The following is a 19,072-nucleotide window of genomic DNA, read 5'->3' as shown; positions in this document are numbered from 1 at the left end:
CACATTATAAAGAAATAAATTATGTCTAATAATAAAATATGATGTGGGTGGCAGCGGAACAATGCAAGGAGAAAGAGGGAGGGTACCCCAGCCATATGAGACCCCCAGGTGGATGAGAGATGACTGATAGATAATACCCATAAAAGGAGTCTGTCCGACAGTTAATGGCTCACACGCTTATGTGGGGCGGAGGCTATAAGTCATCCATTTTTTGTATAGGCAAGTTCGGTGATCCCCAGGAAAATCACAATTGTATGCATAAAATGTAGTAAGCCTAACATTGGCGGTGTTATATAATGCTGGAAAACGGATGGTATGCTAAATTCACCTCCTTTGCCAGTAAGGGCCCCTTCACACGGCATAAGCGCACTGCTCATTTAGACACGTATACACATGTCCGAGCGCGGTGCTTCAAAACAGAACCCATTGATTTCAATGGGAAGCACGTGTATATGCTGATATACGCACGCTTCCCATTTAAATCAATGGGCTCTATTTTCAAGCACCGTGCTCGGACACGTGTATACATGTCTAAATGAGCGGCGTGCTTACGCCGTGTGAAGGGGCCTGTCCTGGTTGCAGAGATATTGGTGCAGTTATTTTTGGTACTGATATCTCTGCACTGTCAAAGGCGCTGGCCATATAGCTCAGTGTCATGTCAGAGTCTAACTTGCCTGATCCTCTGGTTCTCTCCTGTGACGTCATGCACCCGTGGACACCACTCACGTCGGAGATTGGGCCACCAGCGGTCACATACACACACCGAACATCATGGTGTCATTTTTTAGTGGCTTGCTTGTAGTCAGGACACAAAATAACATTGACATTTCTGTTCTGTATTTGCTTTTTGACTGTACCATAAAATATCGTAGCCTGCAATGTTGTGCGCTTTAGAAGAATAGGTTTCCATCCTCGAGGGATTCTTGAGCTATTCTTCACATTCCTGGAATAATTGTAGGACTGCCAGAAATATTTAACAGGCAGACATGTTTTTACATGTGATCAAGGATCGGCACTTGTCTGATCTCTGGAGGACGTCTACGATATTATGGAGTGTAAATCCATTCATAATACCCTTAAGCCCTCAGTGTTCGCTCTTACTATAAGCACGCTGCAGGGATGTTCTGCTGATAAAACGTATATGGACACGTCATGGTGCTGTACACACAAGGAACATGGCAAAATAACAATATAAAGAACAAAATTCACTAAATCTTGTATCAGACCAAATGAAACTGAAAGCAGGGATGATGGGATTCTACTCATAGTGCAGGGAGGAGAGGGGCTTGTCAGTATTTCTGGGGACCCTATCATCAACATCTGCACACATATTGCACCATCCAGATGACTATGTGCAACCTCCAGAAGAGCACTTCTGAAGACAGCGAAGTGGCCATCCTTAGAACTTGATGCTGTGATTTTTAAAGGAAACAGCGCCACAATTGTTAAGAGGTCGTGACTGTTATTGCAGTCCAATCTCATTCAAATAATCTGCGTTTGCAAGTTTCTGCACCCGTGAATGAGCAATAGAAAGAGTTTACAGGGGCATACAAATGGCCGGCATTGGCCTGCAAATGTCATAAAAAATAAAGGGACTAATAAGACCTCCACAATTCCCCACTGATGCCATTTCAATGGGGCCTGGGTCCAATTAGTCCTTCACTTGGCAGGAAATGGCTAGGAATGTGTCTCAGCCAAACACTGACTGCAATGGTGGCCGCCTCTACCAGTGTTTGGCTGAGAGGATATTCCCAGGTGTTTCCTTACTGACAGGTTGTGAGAAGGAAGGGAGCAATGTGAGAACCTGGGCACCATTGGAATGGTGTCAATGGGGGATAGGCAAAAGCGATGGGGATTTGTCTTGGAAAAACTAAAATGGCTTCTGCAACATGCATTGTGGTAGATTATTATAAAACTCTGAGATGCAGGGGAAGTGTAAAAAATATAAAAAAATATTCCTACTCGTCTTCCGTTATCTCTTTTGGGCCTCCTGGCAGCGTCCGGCACTCTTTATCTAACTCCTTAATGATGTCTGCTGCTCTCCTGTAATGTTAGCAGTGGTGTAACGTGAATTGGCGGGGCCCAAAGGTAAACATTTGACAAACATAAAAAACACTGTTACTTACCTCTCCTGGGCTCTGGTGCAGTTCCAGCTAATGTCGGCTATCTTAAATGTTGGAACAGATGTCACTTGAGCCAGGCTTCCTTCGTGACGCATAAGGACACAAGCCCGGCCCACGTGACGTCACCAAATTTCCCGAAGCCTTCCAGAGTGTAGGAGAGATAACACGGTTTTTTATGTATGTTCCCTCACTTCTCCTAGCTCTCCGATCATTATACTCGGGGGTCTGAAAAAGCTCTTGATTATAATGATAGTGGTCTTTGTGAGGTTTGTGGGTCCACGGCGGGTCCACGGCCTCACTTACCGATCACAGCTGCCACCGCAGAAGTTGAAGCACCGGTGGCCATGAGCAGGATCCTGGATTATTAAGCAAATAAGGCCTATTACCTGCTGGAGTTCGGGCTCCCTAATGTCCCGGGCCCTGTGGCAGCCGCTACCATTGCCACCCCGGTAGTTATGACCCGGCGTCACTTATGCTAATACTATCTCATGAAATAAAAAGTCCCAGAAATCCCTTTAATTTTCTGCCAATTTATTGCTTACTGTAGCTTGCGTTTTTTTTTACTTACTGCATAAGTGGATTTTACGCATTGACGTAGTAATATCATGCCATTACTTAGTATCTGCCCCTGGCTTTATACCCACAATGGGAACTGCCTTTGTGTGACCCCCTGATGTCGCCTTTGTGTTTCACCTTTAGTTGCTGAACTTTTGTCTTTTTAATTATTCTTAGTAGAATTCATTTTGATGCTTTTTACATCATTTCTTTAATGGTAGACTTGTTTCCCTTTAAGGCACTGTCTATAGCAGGTAGATATAAGAGATATCATATGATTACCATACAGCAACTATATCCATAGGGAATTAACATTGCAACACTATAGAAGTCTGTATGTAGCGGAGTCAGAGGGTCCATGGGTCGGAGGGTAACTTGCACAGTTGTCTCTTCAGCCATTGTAGTTCTGATGGCTGCCGGCTCTCTCCAGGGTCCTGAAATATCTCTGCAATGTGAGCTCTAGTCCTGAAGTCCATATGTAGAAATCAAGTCTCTCTAGAGGTCAACAGCTGTATAAACATCACACCCCCTATTGGTGACTAAAGAAATGATTTTATTAGGGCAACGTACATCGGCATAGGTGGGCTAGTAAATTCCCCGCAGTGTGCAGTTTTCTCCCCACACAGTACTATGGCAGCCATACAGGAGTCATCCCAAGAATGATCCCATTTTACATACATAGCAGCAACTGAATAAAACTAATATTTTTTTTGCATTTTTTTCAGATTCAGTATGGAGTAATAATGGCGGTATTATATCCTGTGTTTGGATGTTTGTGGGTTTGTGTGTTTGGATGTTTGTTCCCGAATCACACCAAAGCGCCCCAACGGATTACAGTGACATTTGACACATACCTCGAATGGCACCCGGAAAGAAAGATAGGCGCCTTAACATCACCGTAGGTTGCCGGGTTTTCCAACCGCGAGCCCCAAAAGCACGACCCGGCGGAGGCTGAAGGACCTGCGATGACGTCATCGCCGCCATGTGCGCTGTTACCCAATTGGAGCATGCGACGGAGGGGGCAGTGCCGTGGGGGCTCAAGCTGGCCACTGACCCTTCACGCCAATCTCACATTGGAGCGGCCCATATAGGGGATGGAGATACAGAACCTCACCCCGGGCGCCACGCGACACGAACAACACAGCGTCGCATATGCGGGGTCCCGAATATGCCGCCGTCGGAGGAAGCTGGCGGCCATCAGTCAGTCCGGCCGGGGCCCCAGGAACTGGCATATATAGAGTCTGGGGTCGCCGTGGGGGAGCACGGAGGATCACGGCGGGGGGGGAGGCGGGGTCGCAGCAGGGGCATGGAGGAGAGGAGGCAACCAGGGTCGTGCCAGGGGAGTGGGGTTTGAGGGGGAGGGGCACCAGCGTCGTGGCTGGGATACATGGGGAGGGGGAGGGAGTGGGCGCAGTCGTGGTACGAAGCGGGGGGGAGGAGGGGGAGGCCGGAGTGGCGGGGGTGAGGAGCACGGGGTCGCGAGTAGAGAAGGGGCAGGGGAAGTGGGAGGGGAGGCTGGGGTGTTGGGGGGGGAAAGGCGGCGGCAGGGGTTCACGGCAGGGGGAGAAAGGGGAGGCCGGGGTAGCGGCAACCGCAAGGCAAAGGGGGAGGGGCCAGAACCGCGCTGCAGGTGGGTCGCGCAAGGAGGGAGGGGGTTGCGGACGAAGTCGCAGGTATTGCTAATACGTATATATACAGTATATTTACATATTTGATGTTAGTGCACAGTATGTGAGCTGGAGATCCTCCTTCAGTTCTTGCCTTGTTCCCTCTTTATACTGATGATTTTACTGGACTGGTCTCATCTTCATTTCTGAAACTTTATACGAGTAATGGAAGCCCTTTCCATAGGCCCAGTTGATCCCATCAGCATAAGAGTCGTGCTGCCCAGCCAGATAGAGTCCATTTAGGTTTGCATGGTGGCATTTGTTGTACCACCAGCCTCCTTTGAAAGTGGGGACACATCCACTTGTGTCCTTATCGGTTGTGGAGAACGGCATATCTGCATGAACATCCATTGCATTTTCTGGAAAAAAACATAAATTTAAAGAATCTATTGAGAATTCAGGTTAAACAACCTGTAATTCTTATAAGAGAACTTCTATGTCTAATTTCTATAGAAAAAGGGTGTAACAGTGTTGTGTTGCTATGTTTAATACCTTCCCTTTAAATTGGCGGTGCCGAGTTTGGTTGTGGGGCAGCGTATAGGTATGAGTAGGATGTAGATAGAGGGTCCATGTATTAAAGGGATCCTATCATTTAAGTATTGTGGTAGGGTCACAATACTGTGTAAACGGCCATTTTCTTGTGGCCGGCAAGCGCGCGCAGTTGGCTTTGCCCTCGGCCCGAGGCCTAGAAGTTTGAAACCAACCCCCGGAAGAAGAGGCGTGAAGACCTCGTTCCTGAAGAAGATGGAGAGTTCTCTTGCAGCATTGAGGACGCCCCCAGTGCTGCGAGAGAACTCATTTGCATACCGGCGAAAAACGGGATTTTAACTGAACGGCAGCCTGGAGAAGAATAGCCTTTCTTACGGCAGAAAAAAAATAGTTTAAATGATAGGATCCCTGGTTTTGTATATGCAGACCAGGTCAGAAGAATCTGTTTAGCCTTTAGTAATGGGGGTTTAAGGGGCGCTAGACACAGGGTCACCTATGGATGTGGACTTAGGTCATTCCTGTGCTTTTATGGGGATGCAGGGCACAGAGGCTTCGTCACACACCAAGGCAGGTTCCCATAAACTTTATTAGGGTGGGTTTCCAGACTGTGAGTGGGCAGTGCAGCTGGTCAAGGTATGTATATGGCACGTCAGGCTGGCTCGCCACGTCTCTCTCGGTGTCAAAACCCGTGCGGGCAGTTCACGTGTGAACTAGCCCTTAAATATAAGGCTAAGTTCACACGGGGAGTGTAATGGCGGATTTTTGCACTGAGAGTGACACGGGGAACCACGTGACTCTCAGGCCAAAACCTGCCTGCCACGACTGTCGCAGCTTCCCCCTCCGGAGTAGGCTCAAATGAATGGGCCGAGTACAGAGGGTGCTGCCGCCAGGTGGACGCTGCAGCTCGACGAGCCACGGAATCCGCCTGAAGAAAGGGAAGACACTTTTTTTTTCCCGCAAGCAGCAACACCCCGCTCTCAGAAAAAAGTAGCCTGCCGGTCTCCATAGACCACCATTGTGAGGGGGCGGATTATGACGTGGATTACGCGCCATAATCCGCCTCCTCTGTGTCCGTGTGAATGAGCCCTAAGGGGGCTAGTATTTGTAATGGAGGAAATACTATTTCTCATAAAGGGCACTATTATAGGAGAGAAATTATTATGTATAAGGGGGGCTAAAGTGGAACAATTATATATATGTTATGGGGCTGTTATAATGAAGAGACATATGAGGGGGCTATTATTTATAATGGAGGAACTGTTTTATATAAGGAGCGCTATTATAAGAGATAAATTACATATATGGAGCACTATTCTAAGGTGGGACCGTTATATATACATAAGGGGGGCTACTATAAGAGAGGAACTATTATATATAAGGCTGACTCTTATAATGAGGAGACTGTTTTATATAAGGGGCTACTATTTATAAGGGAAGAACTATTTATAATAGGCCTATAATAAGGGCGACATTATAAGGGCGACTATTATAATGTGGTCTCTTACTTATATGGAGGGTATTGTTAAAGGGCTATTTATAAGGGGGGACTATTATTTATAAGTGTGTATTGTGTATAAGAGGGCTATTATTTATAAGAGGGCTAATATTGATAATGTGGACTAATATTTTATAAGGTGAACTATTATTTATGAGGGAACTATTACTGATAAGGGGGAACTATTACTGATATGGGACACTGTTTATAAGCAGGGACTATTATTTACAATGAGGCGCTTTAATAACTGATGAAGGGGTGCAAACATCTTTTAGGTGGTATAAAGGAAGTTATTTGAATTGTGTGTGGACATAAGAGGGTGTTGTTACTGTTTTGGAGGGAGAAAGGGGGCATTATTAAAGGGGCTTCCACTGGAAATACGATGGTGTTGTTGGTATATCAGCATTTTGGGTCCCAGGGTCACAGGTTATCTAAACTGCCTGTCCCATATTCTTGAAATTCAGATTCTTACTTGCGTTGCCATCTGTGAAATTTCCAAGTAGCAATTTATATTTTTCATCCTCTCCCAAAATCTGGAAAGTCATGTACTTGGCATAATGCTTTGTGTTGTCAAAAGCTTGAAGATCGATACGCATTTCCCATGTACCTGCGGAGATACTGGAAGATGTTACGGAGTACTAAATAGAAGTGAACATAAAGAAGACATTGTGGGGGAATGTGCCATAAATCTATCAGTAGGTCCCCACACACATAAAATCACTCACAAGGAAGAAGCCGCAGTGATTTAGGTACCTACCTGTGCCTGGTGCCCGCAAAGTTATACTTGTCCTGCGTTCTGCTGTTTACCTATGTCTGACATTGTTTTTTTACTTGACTCTCAGCTCCCGATTTGTTCTCTGCAGTTTTTTTCTGTCTGACCCCAGCTTGCTTCCTGGCATACGAAACTGCCCTGCCTTCCTTGAGCTGTTGTTTGGATCATTGATTATAAAAGGGATCTGCCAGTCCTGACCTTGGCCCATACCTGGACTTTGCTGACCCCATGCACTTGGTGTCTCTCAACCTGTCTGGGTCATCTGTCCTTTACACTGTTACTCTTCCTAGAGGTAGCAACCTGGTGGACCCCTGCAGTGAAGGCCAATTTCTTGCATAGGGGTTAACAGGTGAAAACCAGGGAACCACTTAAACCACCCCCTTAGTAGTAGCCCAAAGCAACACCATTCACATATCTTATCTGAAGGTAGAAAAAAAATCTTAATTATGTGAGGACTATCTATGTACTTACCTGAGGATGTCAACATATGAAGATTCTCATTTCCCAGCCAAAACTCATTCAGACGGCTGCCAAATCCTTTCTTGTATGAATTCCAGTCACGTAAAAAGTCAACTGAGCCATCGCAGCGCCTCTGGAAAACCTGAGCGCGTAGATATATACCTTATATGACACGACTTCCATAATGGTGAAATCTTCACTTTACAATGGGGCTCTACTTACAATCTAATGGGACTCTTTTACAATGTAATGGTGCTCTACTTACAATCCAGCCTCCGCCATCAGTATGCTGGTCACACATAACCCTTAGACGCTGCCCTGCTGGGTATATTGTGTACCAGTCACTTAGGACTTCACCCTCATCCAGTAAGTCCTTGCAGTTTTTTGTAGCTAAGAGAAATAGATGGATAACATAAATGTAGTGTCCGGGTGATGAGTATGTATATATATATATATATATATATATATATATATATATACACACACACACACACACACACACATACACATATACACACACCCAGCACAGCAGCAATGTGGAAAAACATGGAATTGCAAGTGAATCCGCCTCAAAATCCACCTGCAAAAAAAGCTCCTATTCAATTCAATGGGAGCCGATCGCATTTTTTCCCCACTAGCGACTTTTTTCAGCTAGCGGGAAAAAGAAGTGATCTGCCTTATCTTTCTGCGGTTTCCGCAGCTGACTCAGCCAAAGTATCCGTGGCTCGAGACTCCCTCCCCATTAGGTCCATTCATTCGGGCCTAATCTTTTTTTTTTTTTCAAATCTCATTTTATTAACATTTTCAAATTTTTTTTTTATAGAAAATAAAACATAAAAAGGAGGTAGCAGTGGTATGAACATTTTGAGCATATAAGATCAAACAATACAAAGAGGGTGAAACCCTCAAATTATCTGAAAAAGACTAAGTACCATGTATGTAAAGTAAAGTACAAGGATTCTTATCATTAAGGAAAGGAAATGGGAGAAAAAGTCATAAAAATGAAAAAAGGGAGGGTGACGGGGAGGGCAGGGGACAGGGGTCTGTCTGTAATAGTCTCGTGAGTGTGAAGGGCTAAAATATTGTTTGAAAATTATATATGATAAATTACATGAAGTGGGCGCCGAGATTACTTGTTTTCCAGTGATATTGTCTTTCCAGTCATCTTGTCCCTATCAGAGATAAGTAGTTTTGTCTCACAAAGGAATTGGTTAGACTAATTAACATGGAGACGCTATGGGCTGTGTACTATTGAGACTTTAAACAAAAGATCAAAGAAGATAAACCCTTCTTTAGGTTATAAGGAAATGGAATGTTAATGAATCCTTATCTAACTAATTGTCTTCAAGGAAGATGTAAACACAGTTATAGTCCAATCTGCTCTTGTCTGTATTGTATTTAAACTACCTTTTCCTACCATTAAAATCAGAATTCATTTTGATACACCACCAGCTGTGTCTTTGTGATTTCTCCAGGCCTCAAGGATGCGTGTAGCTTATCCAGGCCTGTTATTTAATTTGGAACTACAGACAACATAGCTCTGGGGGTCTTGTGCCCCCAACATGAGTATGGGTCTTTGGTAAAGAACAACCTTTGAAGACGTCTACTGGGTGTCTGCTGAGATACTAATTTGGTTGAATTTAGACCACAGTGACCACGTCTTCAAGAATCGGTTGTGTGAACCGGTGGACCAGCTAAGTATCTCTTATCGAATTTAAAAATGTGCGTCACTTTTTCTCTCCATTCAGCAGTCGAAGGGACAGTGGGTTGGAGCCAATATTTAGGTATAAGGGACTTTGCTGCCTCAAATAAGTGCGTTGTGAGATTAGTTTTGTTGGGCGAATAGTAAGATGTTGGGCATGAGAGAAGGACTGCAGCAGGTGGTTAGATTAGAGTGGACGAAGTGATATGTTGAATCTCTGGCGTTATTTGGGACCAGAAAGCCTTAATCTTCGGGCAGGTCCACCATATGTGATAAGGGGAACCTCTTTCCATTCGGCATCTCCAGCACAAGTCGTCTGACGCCAGTTTGTGAGTGTGTAGCCAATCTGGAGTACGGTGCCATCTCGCTAGGAGTTTAAAATGTGATTCCTGAAGCCACACACAGTTTGAGAGGCCATGAGAGGATTGTAAGATGGATGTGATTTCATCTTGAGTGAAGGTTGTATCGAGCTCAGCTTCCCATGCTGAAAGATATCCCGGCTTGGAATCTGGAATGGTATCTAGCAAAGCTGCTTTACAGTTAGCTAATCTTCTGTTTCTTGGAGATTTAAGGACAACCATCCTCTCGAACTTGGACACTGGTTCGTCAGTTGTAACTGGGCGAGGTAAGGAGGCGATGCTGTGTCTGAAATGTTGATAATGCAAGAAGTTCGGGCCTAATCTTGAGCGGAATGCTGCATTGAATAGTCACACAGTGGAAAAGGTTTCCGATGTGTGAACATACCCTTTAGGGCATGTCCAGAAATTTGAAGCTGAATTTTTCTGCTTAACATATTCTTCAGAATCCGACACTGAATTAAAAAATTCCGCACTAGCCAGGTGGAAATTTTCTGCCTGCCATTCAATTCAATAGGAGTTATCAAGCGGAATCTGCCTGGAGATTGAGCATGGTGATCATTTTTTTTTTTTTTTTTTTTCAGATATCTGAAATTATCAGCTCCAGGAAGAATTCAGCATCTGATCTCCACTGAAATCAATGGAGGATGGTTTCAGGCGGATTTTGCAATTGAGCTTTAGGCATAGTATGTGAACGCTAAAAGGGAAAACACAGTCACATATTTTTGAGCAAAGATGTTTGTTCCAAAATTTCAACTTTTTTACACTATAAAATTGGCACAGATTCTTTGATAAATTTCCCCATTACCATTAGGGAAAATTACAAAGCATCGTGGAGGTAGCAAACAGATCGTCTACTTACCATACACAGAGTCAGATACCCCGGGGTCACCTGTTGTGGAGTAAATAGAAGTATTTTATAGTACAGTATGTCATTGTGCGGTTACTGCCCTGTATGTCCTCATGGCCATAATTGGTTTCTGTGCTTTGGTCCTGTTCAGACTGATATCCAAGCAGGTTACCTAGGACAATTCGGTGAGGACCAATGTGCTGTACCAGTATACAGACTATATACAGTGTGCTTGATAACATTTGGGGAGCAAGAAGATAGCCATTCTGGGAAGTAGGAGATGCCATGCCTCCTTTTCCACAAACTGTGCCCTTTTACCCCACATGGGCACTGCCCCAGTATATGCATTTGGGTGCTGGGCCCATCTTCGGCTTGGTTCACATCTGCGTTTGGGTTTCCGTTTGGGGAGTCTGCTTGGGGATCCCCCGAATGGAAACAATCTGCATAAAACACCGGTTACCTTAGTAAACCCATGAACCCAAGAGACTATAATGGGGTCTGAGTGGTTTCCATGCAAACAATGCGGAGAGAAAAGTGCTGCTTGCGGCGCTTTTCTCTCCACATTTTTCATGCGGAGAGGGAAACAGAATCCCTGAACGCAGATGTGAACGGAGTATAATGTTGAGTTTTTGATTTCCATATGTTGGAGGGTATGACTATATAAACATGTGCACTACAGGTTTGGAGCCCATGTCATATGTATGTCATCCTGCACCAAAATACAATGAGCCTCATGTAATAACCAATGGTGACAACAGGAGGCGCCATTCTCTATAGTAACTAGAGATGAGGGAACAGTGTTCTATCGAACACATGTTCGATCGGATATCAGGGTGTTCGCCATGTTCGAATCGAATCGAACACCGCGTGGTAAAGTGCGCCAAAATTCGATTCCCCTCCCACCTTCCCTGGCGCCTTTTTTGCACCAATAACAGCGCAGGGGAGGTGGGACAGGAACTACGACACCGGGGGCATTGAAAAAAATTGGAAAAAGTCATTGGCTGCCGAAATCAGGTGACCTCCATTTTAGACGAATAGTGGATTTCAAATCCGGGTCATATGAGAATGTGAACTTTGTGACTATGAGACAGGGATAGCTGTACAGGCAGGGATAGCTAGGGATAAACTTTATTTAGGGGGGAATGTTATTAAAAATAACTTTTTGGGGCTCTATCGGGTGTGTAATTGTGATTTTTGTGAGATAAACTTTTTCCCATAGGGATGCATTGGCCAGCACTGATTGGCCAGAGTACGGAACTCGACCAATCAGTGCTAGCTCTGCTGGAGGAGGCGGAGTCTAAGATCGCTCCACACCAGTCTCCATTCAGGTCCGACCTTAGACTCCGCCTCCTCCAGCAGAGCCAGCGCTGATTGGCCGAATTCCGTACTCTGGCCAATCAGCACTGGCTAATGCATTGTATTGGCGTGATGAAGCAGTGCTGAATGTGTGTGCTTAGCACACACATTCAGCTCTACTTCATCGGGCTAATAGAATGCATTGGCCAATCAGCGCTGGCCAATGCATTCTATTAGCTTGATGAAGCAGAGTGTGCACAAGGGTTCAAGCGCACCCTCGGCTCTGATGTAGCAGAGCCGAGGCTGCACAAGGGTTCAAGCGCACCCTCGGCTCTGATGTAGCAGAGCCGAGGCTGCACAAGGGTTCAAGCGCACCCTCGGCTCTGATGTAGCAGAGCCGAGGGTGCACTTGAACCCTTGTGCACCCTCGGCTCTGCTACATCAGAGCCGAGGGTGTGCTTGAACCCTTGTGCAGCCTTGGCTCTGCTACATCAGAGCCGAGGGTGCGCTTGAACCCTTGTGCACCCTCGGCTCTGCTACATCAGAGCCGAGGGTGCGCTTGAACCCTTGTGCACACTCTGCTTCATCAAGCTAATAGAATGCATTGGCCAGCGCTGATTGGCCAATGCATTCTATTAGCCCGATGAAGTAGAGCTGAATGTGTGTGCTAAGCACACACATTCAGCACTGCTTCATCACGCCAATACAATGCATTAGCCAGTGCTGATTGGCCAGAGTACGGAATTCGGCCAATCAGCGCTGGCTCTGCTGGAGGAGGCGGAGTCTAAGGTCGGACCTGAATGGAGACTGGTGTGGAGCGATCTTAGACTCCGCCTCCTCCAGCAGAGCCAGCGCTGATTGGTCGAGTTCCGTACTCTGGCCAATCAGCGCTGGCCAATGCATTCTATTAGCCCGATGAAGTAGAGCTGAATGTGTGTGCTAAGCACACACATTCAGCACTGCTTCATCACGCCAATACAATGCATTAGCCAGTGCTGATTGGCCAGAGTACGGAATTCGGCCAATCAGCGCTGGCTCTGCTGGAGGAGGCGGAGTCTAAGGTCGGACCTGAATGGAGACTGGTGTGGAGCGATCTTAGACTCCGCCTCCTCCAGCAGAGCCAGCGCTGATTGGTCGAGTTCCGTACTCTGGCCAATCAGCGCTGGCCAATGCATTCTATTAGCCCGATGAAGTAGAGCTGAATGTGTGTGCTAAGCACACACATTCAGCACTGCTTCATCACGCCAATACAATGCATTAGCCAGTGCTGATTGGCCAGAGTACGGAATTCGGCCAATCAGCGCTGGCTCTGCTGGAGGAGGCGGAGTCTAAGGTCGGACCTGAATGGAGACTGGTGTGGAGCGATCTTAGACTCCGCCTCCTCCAGCAGAGCCAGCGCTGATTGGTCGAGTTCCGTACTCTGGCCAATCAGCGCTGGCCAATGCATTCTATTAGCCCGATGAAGTAGAGCTGAATGTGTGTGCTTAGCACACACATTCAGCTCTACTTCATCGGGCTAATAGAATGCATTGGCCAATCAGCGCTGGCCAATGCATTCTATTAGCGTGAACTGAGTTTGCACAGGGGTTCTAGTGCACCCTCGGCTCTGCTACATCAGATTGCTACATCTGATGTAGCAGTGCCGAGTGTGCATCAGATGTGTAGTTGAGCAAAACTGACTCAGCACTGCTAAGTCTCTGCATTCGCATAGGAATGCATTGGCCAGCCTTCGGCCAATCAGCGCTGGCTCTGCCGGAGGAGGCGGAGTCTAAGGTCGGACCTGAATGGAGACTGGTGTGGAGCGATCTTAGACTCCGCCTCCTCCAGCAGAGCCAGCGCTGATTGGTCGAGTTCCGTACTCTGGCCAATCAGCACTGGCCAATGCATTTCTATGGGGAAAAGTTAGCTTGCGAAAATCGCAAACTGACAGGGATTTCCATGAAATAAAGTGACTTTTATGCCCCCAGACATGCTTCCCCTGCTGTCCCAGTGTCATTCCAGGGTGTTGGTATCATTTCCTGGGGTGTCATAGTGGACTTGGTGACCCTCCAGACACGAATTTGGGTTTCCCCCTTAACGAGTTTATGTTCCCCATAGACTATAATGGGGTTCGAAACCCATTCGAACACTCGAACAGTGAGCGGCTGTTCGAATCGAATTTCGAACCTCGAACATTTTAGTGTTCGCTCATCTCTAATAGTAACCAATCAGATGCATTTTTTTTATTTTCATACATTAACTATAATAAGGGGAAGATTTGTATAAACTGGTACAAAGGTAAAGTAAACCATGTATATATACTGAATGGCACATAATGTATTGGAATTAAACAGTTATTTTTACCTTTTTGCCCTTTTTCACCTCTGGAGCCCTCAGCACCTGTTCCAAGAGAAAATATATATCTGAAGACACAGATAGCAGAGCTCAAGACTGAACTGGAAACTGAACAGAAACCAAAGTCCTCTACAAAGAAGACTTGAGATCTTTCCTGATACGTCTGGTTTAGTAAATGCAATGATAATAATAAATCAAACTTCTTATAAATATGTATTGTGTTATCCCTCTGTTATTCTTCCTGGAAATGTATGAATAGATTAGCAACTTGGTGTTACCTATCTCCTCGCCAGTAGGGTCTTTCCTTAAATAGCTTTGCACTATTGGTATTGATGTGTACAGTGTGTAGGGACATTAATTGTTGACAAATTCACTTACGCTGCAGATTTCCAATATCAGTGGGTTCGACTACTGCACCCCGGACAAACATTCTAGACCAGGGATAGCCAACCTTTGGCACTCTAGCTGTTGTAAAACTACAACTCCCAGCATCAGGGCCGCCATCAGGAATTTTGGGGCCCCATACAGCCTGTGTTTGGATGACCCAAAGTACTAAACTATTCTGTGCAGTAAAATGACCGGCTCCCTGAGTATAATAATTGTTCATGGATGTCCACAATGAGACATTGTGGACATTGTGCGCAAGGGCCACTATGGGGCATAATAGTGTGTGCAGGGGCAAGTATGGGGCATAATATTGTGTGCAGGGGCCACTATGGGGCATAATAGTGTGTGTAGGGGCCAGTATGGGGCATAATACTGTGTGCAGGGGTCACTAAGGGACATAATACTGTGTGCAGGGGCCACTATGGGACATAATAGTGTGTGCAGGGGCCACTATGGGGCATAATATTGAGTGCAGGGGACACTATGGGACATAATACTGTGTGCAGGGGCCACTATGGGGCATAATATTGAGTGCAGGTGCCACTATAGGGCATAATACTGTGTGCAGGGGCCAGTATGGGGCATAATACTGTGTGCAGGGACCAGTATGGGGCATAATACTGTGTGCAGGGACCACTATGGGGCATCATACTGTGTGCAGGGGCCAGTATGGGGCATAATACTGTGTGCAGGGACCAGTATGGGGCATCATACTGTGTGCAGGGGCCACTATGGGGCATCATACTGTGTGCAGGGGCCAGTATGGGGCATCATACTGTGTGCAGGGGCCAGTATGGGGCATCATACTGTGTGCAGGGGCCACTATGGGGCATCATACTGTGTGCAGGGGCCACTATGCGGCATAATACTGTGTGCAGGGGCCACTATGGGACATAATACTGTATACAGGGCCACTATAGGGCATAATAGTGCGTGCAGGAATGCGTGGGGGGAGGGGTCAGTCGGTAGGGGTCTTTGGCATCGGTCGAGAAGGGGGGGGGCATGTCAAAAGTTCACCACAGGGCACCACCATTCCTAGTTATGCCATTGCTGGAAACCCCTCTTTATTTAGCAATCCTATGTAGTTTATTACTTTATCACTTACCGCTTACACCCGGAGGACCAATCTTTCCGGCGATGCCCTCAAGCCCCTTTTCTCCTGAATATTTACAGAACAGATTATAAAGTAATAATTCACGCAAAAACATTTACATTTTCAGTAGATATTATGTATAGGGCACTGGTGCCCAAAAGATAGGTCCCTATGGCGATGTAAATCTGGTTCAGTTGCACTGAGACCGCTGTATCGGTGTTGATGGCATATAATGGCAGTGTAAAGGATTACCACGGCTGGGTTTACTTTCAAACTTAGTTTTTCCCCTTCCCTGTCAATGGACTATGTGAAGAGGCTGCAGGTCTGTGGACTCTTCATTGAATACCGGGCACAGCGCCGTACTCTGTATGTTGGCTGTGCCAGGAATTGCAGCTCAGATCTATTCACTTGATTGAGACTCAGCTACAAACAGATCATGTGACAATGTGATATTAGGAATCTTCAAAATTACAACCCTGGACGATTCCTTTAAGGCGTTAAAACTTCCTTCTTGTCTGCAGTATTATAATAGACTAAAGAGCTGTCTAGTGTACAGTATTATTATTTTTCTTACTTATAGCACCATCATATTCCGCAGCGCTTTACAATATATTCTCTATTTGTATACACTCTATGAATAGTATAGACTATGACCTGACCATATACCACATTATATTATATCATCCAGGTCAGAGGTCACATTTACCTTTTAGTCCAGGTGATCCAGCTTCTCCTTTTTGACCAGGAGATCCAGGAAAGCCAGGACATCCTCTGAGTATGGTCAACTTGTCAGACTCTCCGATTCCTAAAATCTTCACTTCTGTGAGCAAACATGGAAATGGTGAACATTAGAGGCTTTATCCCGGTTATTAAAATGAACAGCCTATTGTTATAGGGGGTTTCTGGGACTATGATATTAATGACCATCCATAGCAAACTGGTAGATGGGGACCCCGAATTATGGCACAATGGCCAGCTCCACTTCCTCATCTTATGTCAGTGACATCAAGTCCATTGGTCACATGAGCATGATGCCGCTCTGTTCCATTCAAATGAATGGGGATAGAATGCAACACCACAAACAACCACTGTATAATTTATGGCGCTGTGCTTGGTAGACAATGAAGAGATCACAACACTTGTTCAAATGCTGTAGCCCCTTCAACAAACTGATCGGTGGAGGTTCCTTGTCTTGGACCTCCACTGATCTAATATTAATATCATAGTCCTGGGAAATGTTATACATTTTACTACTGCGCCTACTCATGGCTGGACCGAATATTGAGAGCCCATGTACAGTATAGGAGGACAGATCCCGCTACTACCAAATCTATCAGTGAACATTTTGTACTATAATCACCTTAATCCCAAAGGGCTACAGAGCTCCAAACCCCCAGCACATGTAGAGTAGTTCTTATATTAATATAGGCAACATATTTATAGCTGAACGACTTTCCAGGGGAGAAAAAAGTAGCAATAAGTTAAAAACAAAATGAACAAATACTGACATCTGACAGATCCCCCACCACCCCCATACTGACACTGCCCAGGTGCCCAATGGCCATTACTTTTTGGTATGGTATGGATAAAGTGGCACTCATCTGTCTATGGCAGTCCTGTACAGCTGAATGGAACAGTAGTACAAATTCTTGAACTCTGCTCCATTTATATGGGGGACATGGGACCCTTGTTGTCACAATTAGTGGAAATTCAAGCAGTCGGAGCCGTGTTTGTATGGGTTTCCTCTGGGTACTCTGGTTTTCTCTGACATGCCAAAAATATGCTGATAGGTAAGGGTCCTTTCACACTTGCGCCTGGATGTCCGGTTTGTGCATTCCACCGGGTTTCCGTCTTCAGCACTGGCGAAACTGGACAGGGGATGGAAACCCGGCGGTCAGTTTTAAAACCTATTTACCTGAATGGGTTTGTAAAGGTACCTCCCATGTCTAGCTTCGCCCTGCTTGTGGGGAAACCATTCTTTTTAGCCGGACACAAAGTCCTGCATGTCCGACTTTGTGTCCAGCTAAAGAAATCATTTTCCCTGCAGACAGGCAGAAAGTGCACACAGACAATCTCCTTTACAAACCCATTCAAGTAACTGGGATTTAAAACTGACCGCCGGGTTTCCGTCCCTTGTCTAGTTTCGCCGGTGCTGAAGACGGAAACCAGGCGAAATGCACAAACCGGAGAACGAGCGCAAGTGTGAAAGGACTCTCAATTGGCTCCCTGTACAAACTACTGACTGTTGGGGATGAGAGCCTGTATGGCAGCCACTGAATCCCCTACTCCACAACACTCACTGTTCTTTGAGTCTCCATGAGAAAAGCGCATTACAGACAGGACTGACAGGACTGAAGCGTTGTATCTCAGGCAAATAAAGCCTTGAGCTAGATAGCTAGACATAGAGACTTAGCTCTAGCAAAGAGTCCTATCCACCTGGTTATTAAGCAAGAATGTGGAAATAAACTTCCATTTGGGGTGATCTGGACAATAATCCTATTCCCTATTATATGAGTGCACATATAACAATGTCCTATACCAGCCCATGGATATAATATCCGCACTTACCCTATTACTGACTAAACCAGACACCAGTATAAGATAGACAGGACTCACCTGGACAGGTAAGGTCAGCATCATAGGAGGCGGCCCCCATCCAGATCACAGCAAACCAAAAAGTCCACATAGTGACCTGTACGGTCTCTGTCTCTCTCAGCAAGATGCAGGCGTGTATAGAGCAAGACGTCTTATAGATCTCACCTTGTCTAAACCCTTCCCTTATTAGATCATTGGCAGAACGGAGAGGATGGGTAGGGTGGTAGATGGAGATGAGGGAGGAGGCGTAGGAGGTGCAGCCATGTGGAGAGTTTTGTAGGGTGGAATGAGAAGTGTACATAGTATTCTATGGTGGACAGGCATTCAATGCAGTGACTAGCACACAGTGGAGACTTCCACTCCTGAATGCGATCACAGCTTCTGTACTCCGGTACCGCTACCATACAGTGAACAGGCACTTCAAGATACAACAAGATACAAACTGACTTTATTAGCATAACCAAAGAAAAACATTTGGTATTGCTAAAGCAAAGAAGGGTTGGGAGTGGGAGAAGGGGGAGTGAGCGTGGAGTGTGTGGTTTGAGGGTACGTGCGTCCTTGGGGTCTCGTCGTACTTGTTTGGGATGTGCGGGTATGGGTGGGCATAGAGTGGGAGGGTGGTGGGTTTTAAAGGTCTTCACTTTCCCTGTATAGGTTCCAGTGCCTAAAAAGTCTCTTCTGGTTGTCAGACCCCCACCGATGTGACACTAACGACCTCTCCTGGGGATAGACAATAGGAAGGATTGTACCTATAGGTGAACCCCCACTTTCCTCTTTGTACTGTCTTTTCTGAATAGTCTGTAACCCTGTAAATTTGCAGTCTGGGCATAGTTGTTGTCTAGTTTTGGCTCACTTAGGGGGCATTCACAATTTCGCCTGCGTCTGCTGGGAAAAGTGGA

The 19,072-nt window shown here is 45.9% G+C and overlaps 1 protein-coding gene across 1 annotated transcript; it reads right to left on the bottom strand.

Annotated features, from left to right (window-relative positions):
* Window positions 1–4,414: 4,414 nt before the first annotated feature.
* On the bottom strand, window positions 4,415–18,264 carry LOC142185003 (ficolin-1-like). Its single transcript, XM_075260211.1, has 9 exons — window positions 18,195–18,264; window positions 16,285–16,398; window positions 15,591–15,644; window positions 14,108–14,143; window positions 10,481–10,510; window positions 7,826–7,950; window positions 7,573–7,702; window positions 6,802–6,936; window positions 4,415–4,704 (listed from the first exon to the last, which is right to left on the bottom strand). Exons 1-9 carry the CDS (start codon window positions 18,262–18,264, stop codon window positions 4,466–4,468), a joined length of 933 nt encoding a protein of 310 aa, XP_075116312.1. The 3' UTR covers window positions 4,415–4,465.
* Between the last annotated feature and the right edge of the window lie 808 nt (window positions 18,265–19,072).

The sequence above is a fragment of the Leptodactylus fuscus genome, chromosome 11, assembly GCF_031893055.1.
Source record: "Leptodactylus fuscus isolate aLepFus1 chromosome 11, aLepFus1.hap2, whole genome shotgun sequence".
In the NCBI taxonomy this organism is placed as follows: domain Eukaryota; kingdom Metazoa; phylum Chordata; class Amphibia; order Anura; family Leptodactylidae; genus Leptodactylus; species Leptodactylus fuscus.
This window is presented reverse-complemented; position numbering and strand designations above follow the sequence as displayed.

Bases quoted from the DNA above. Each gene is read 5' to 3' on its own strand.
- LOC142185003 (XM_075260211.1), bottom strand. From the start codon at position 18,264: ATGTGGACTTTTTGGTTTGCTGTGATCTGGATGGGGGCCGCCTCCTAT. The intron at 16,399-18,194 runs GTGAGTCCTGTC...GTTTGCTCACAG, and splicing joins TGCTGACCTTACCTGTCCAG to AAGTGAAGATTTTAGGAATC. The intron at 7,703-7,825 runs GTAAGTAGAGCA...CTACGCGCTCAG, and splicing joins CTGATGGCGGAGGCTGGATT to GTTTTCCAGAGGCGCTGCGA.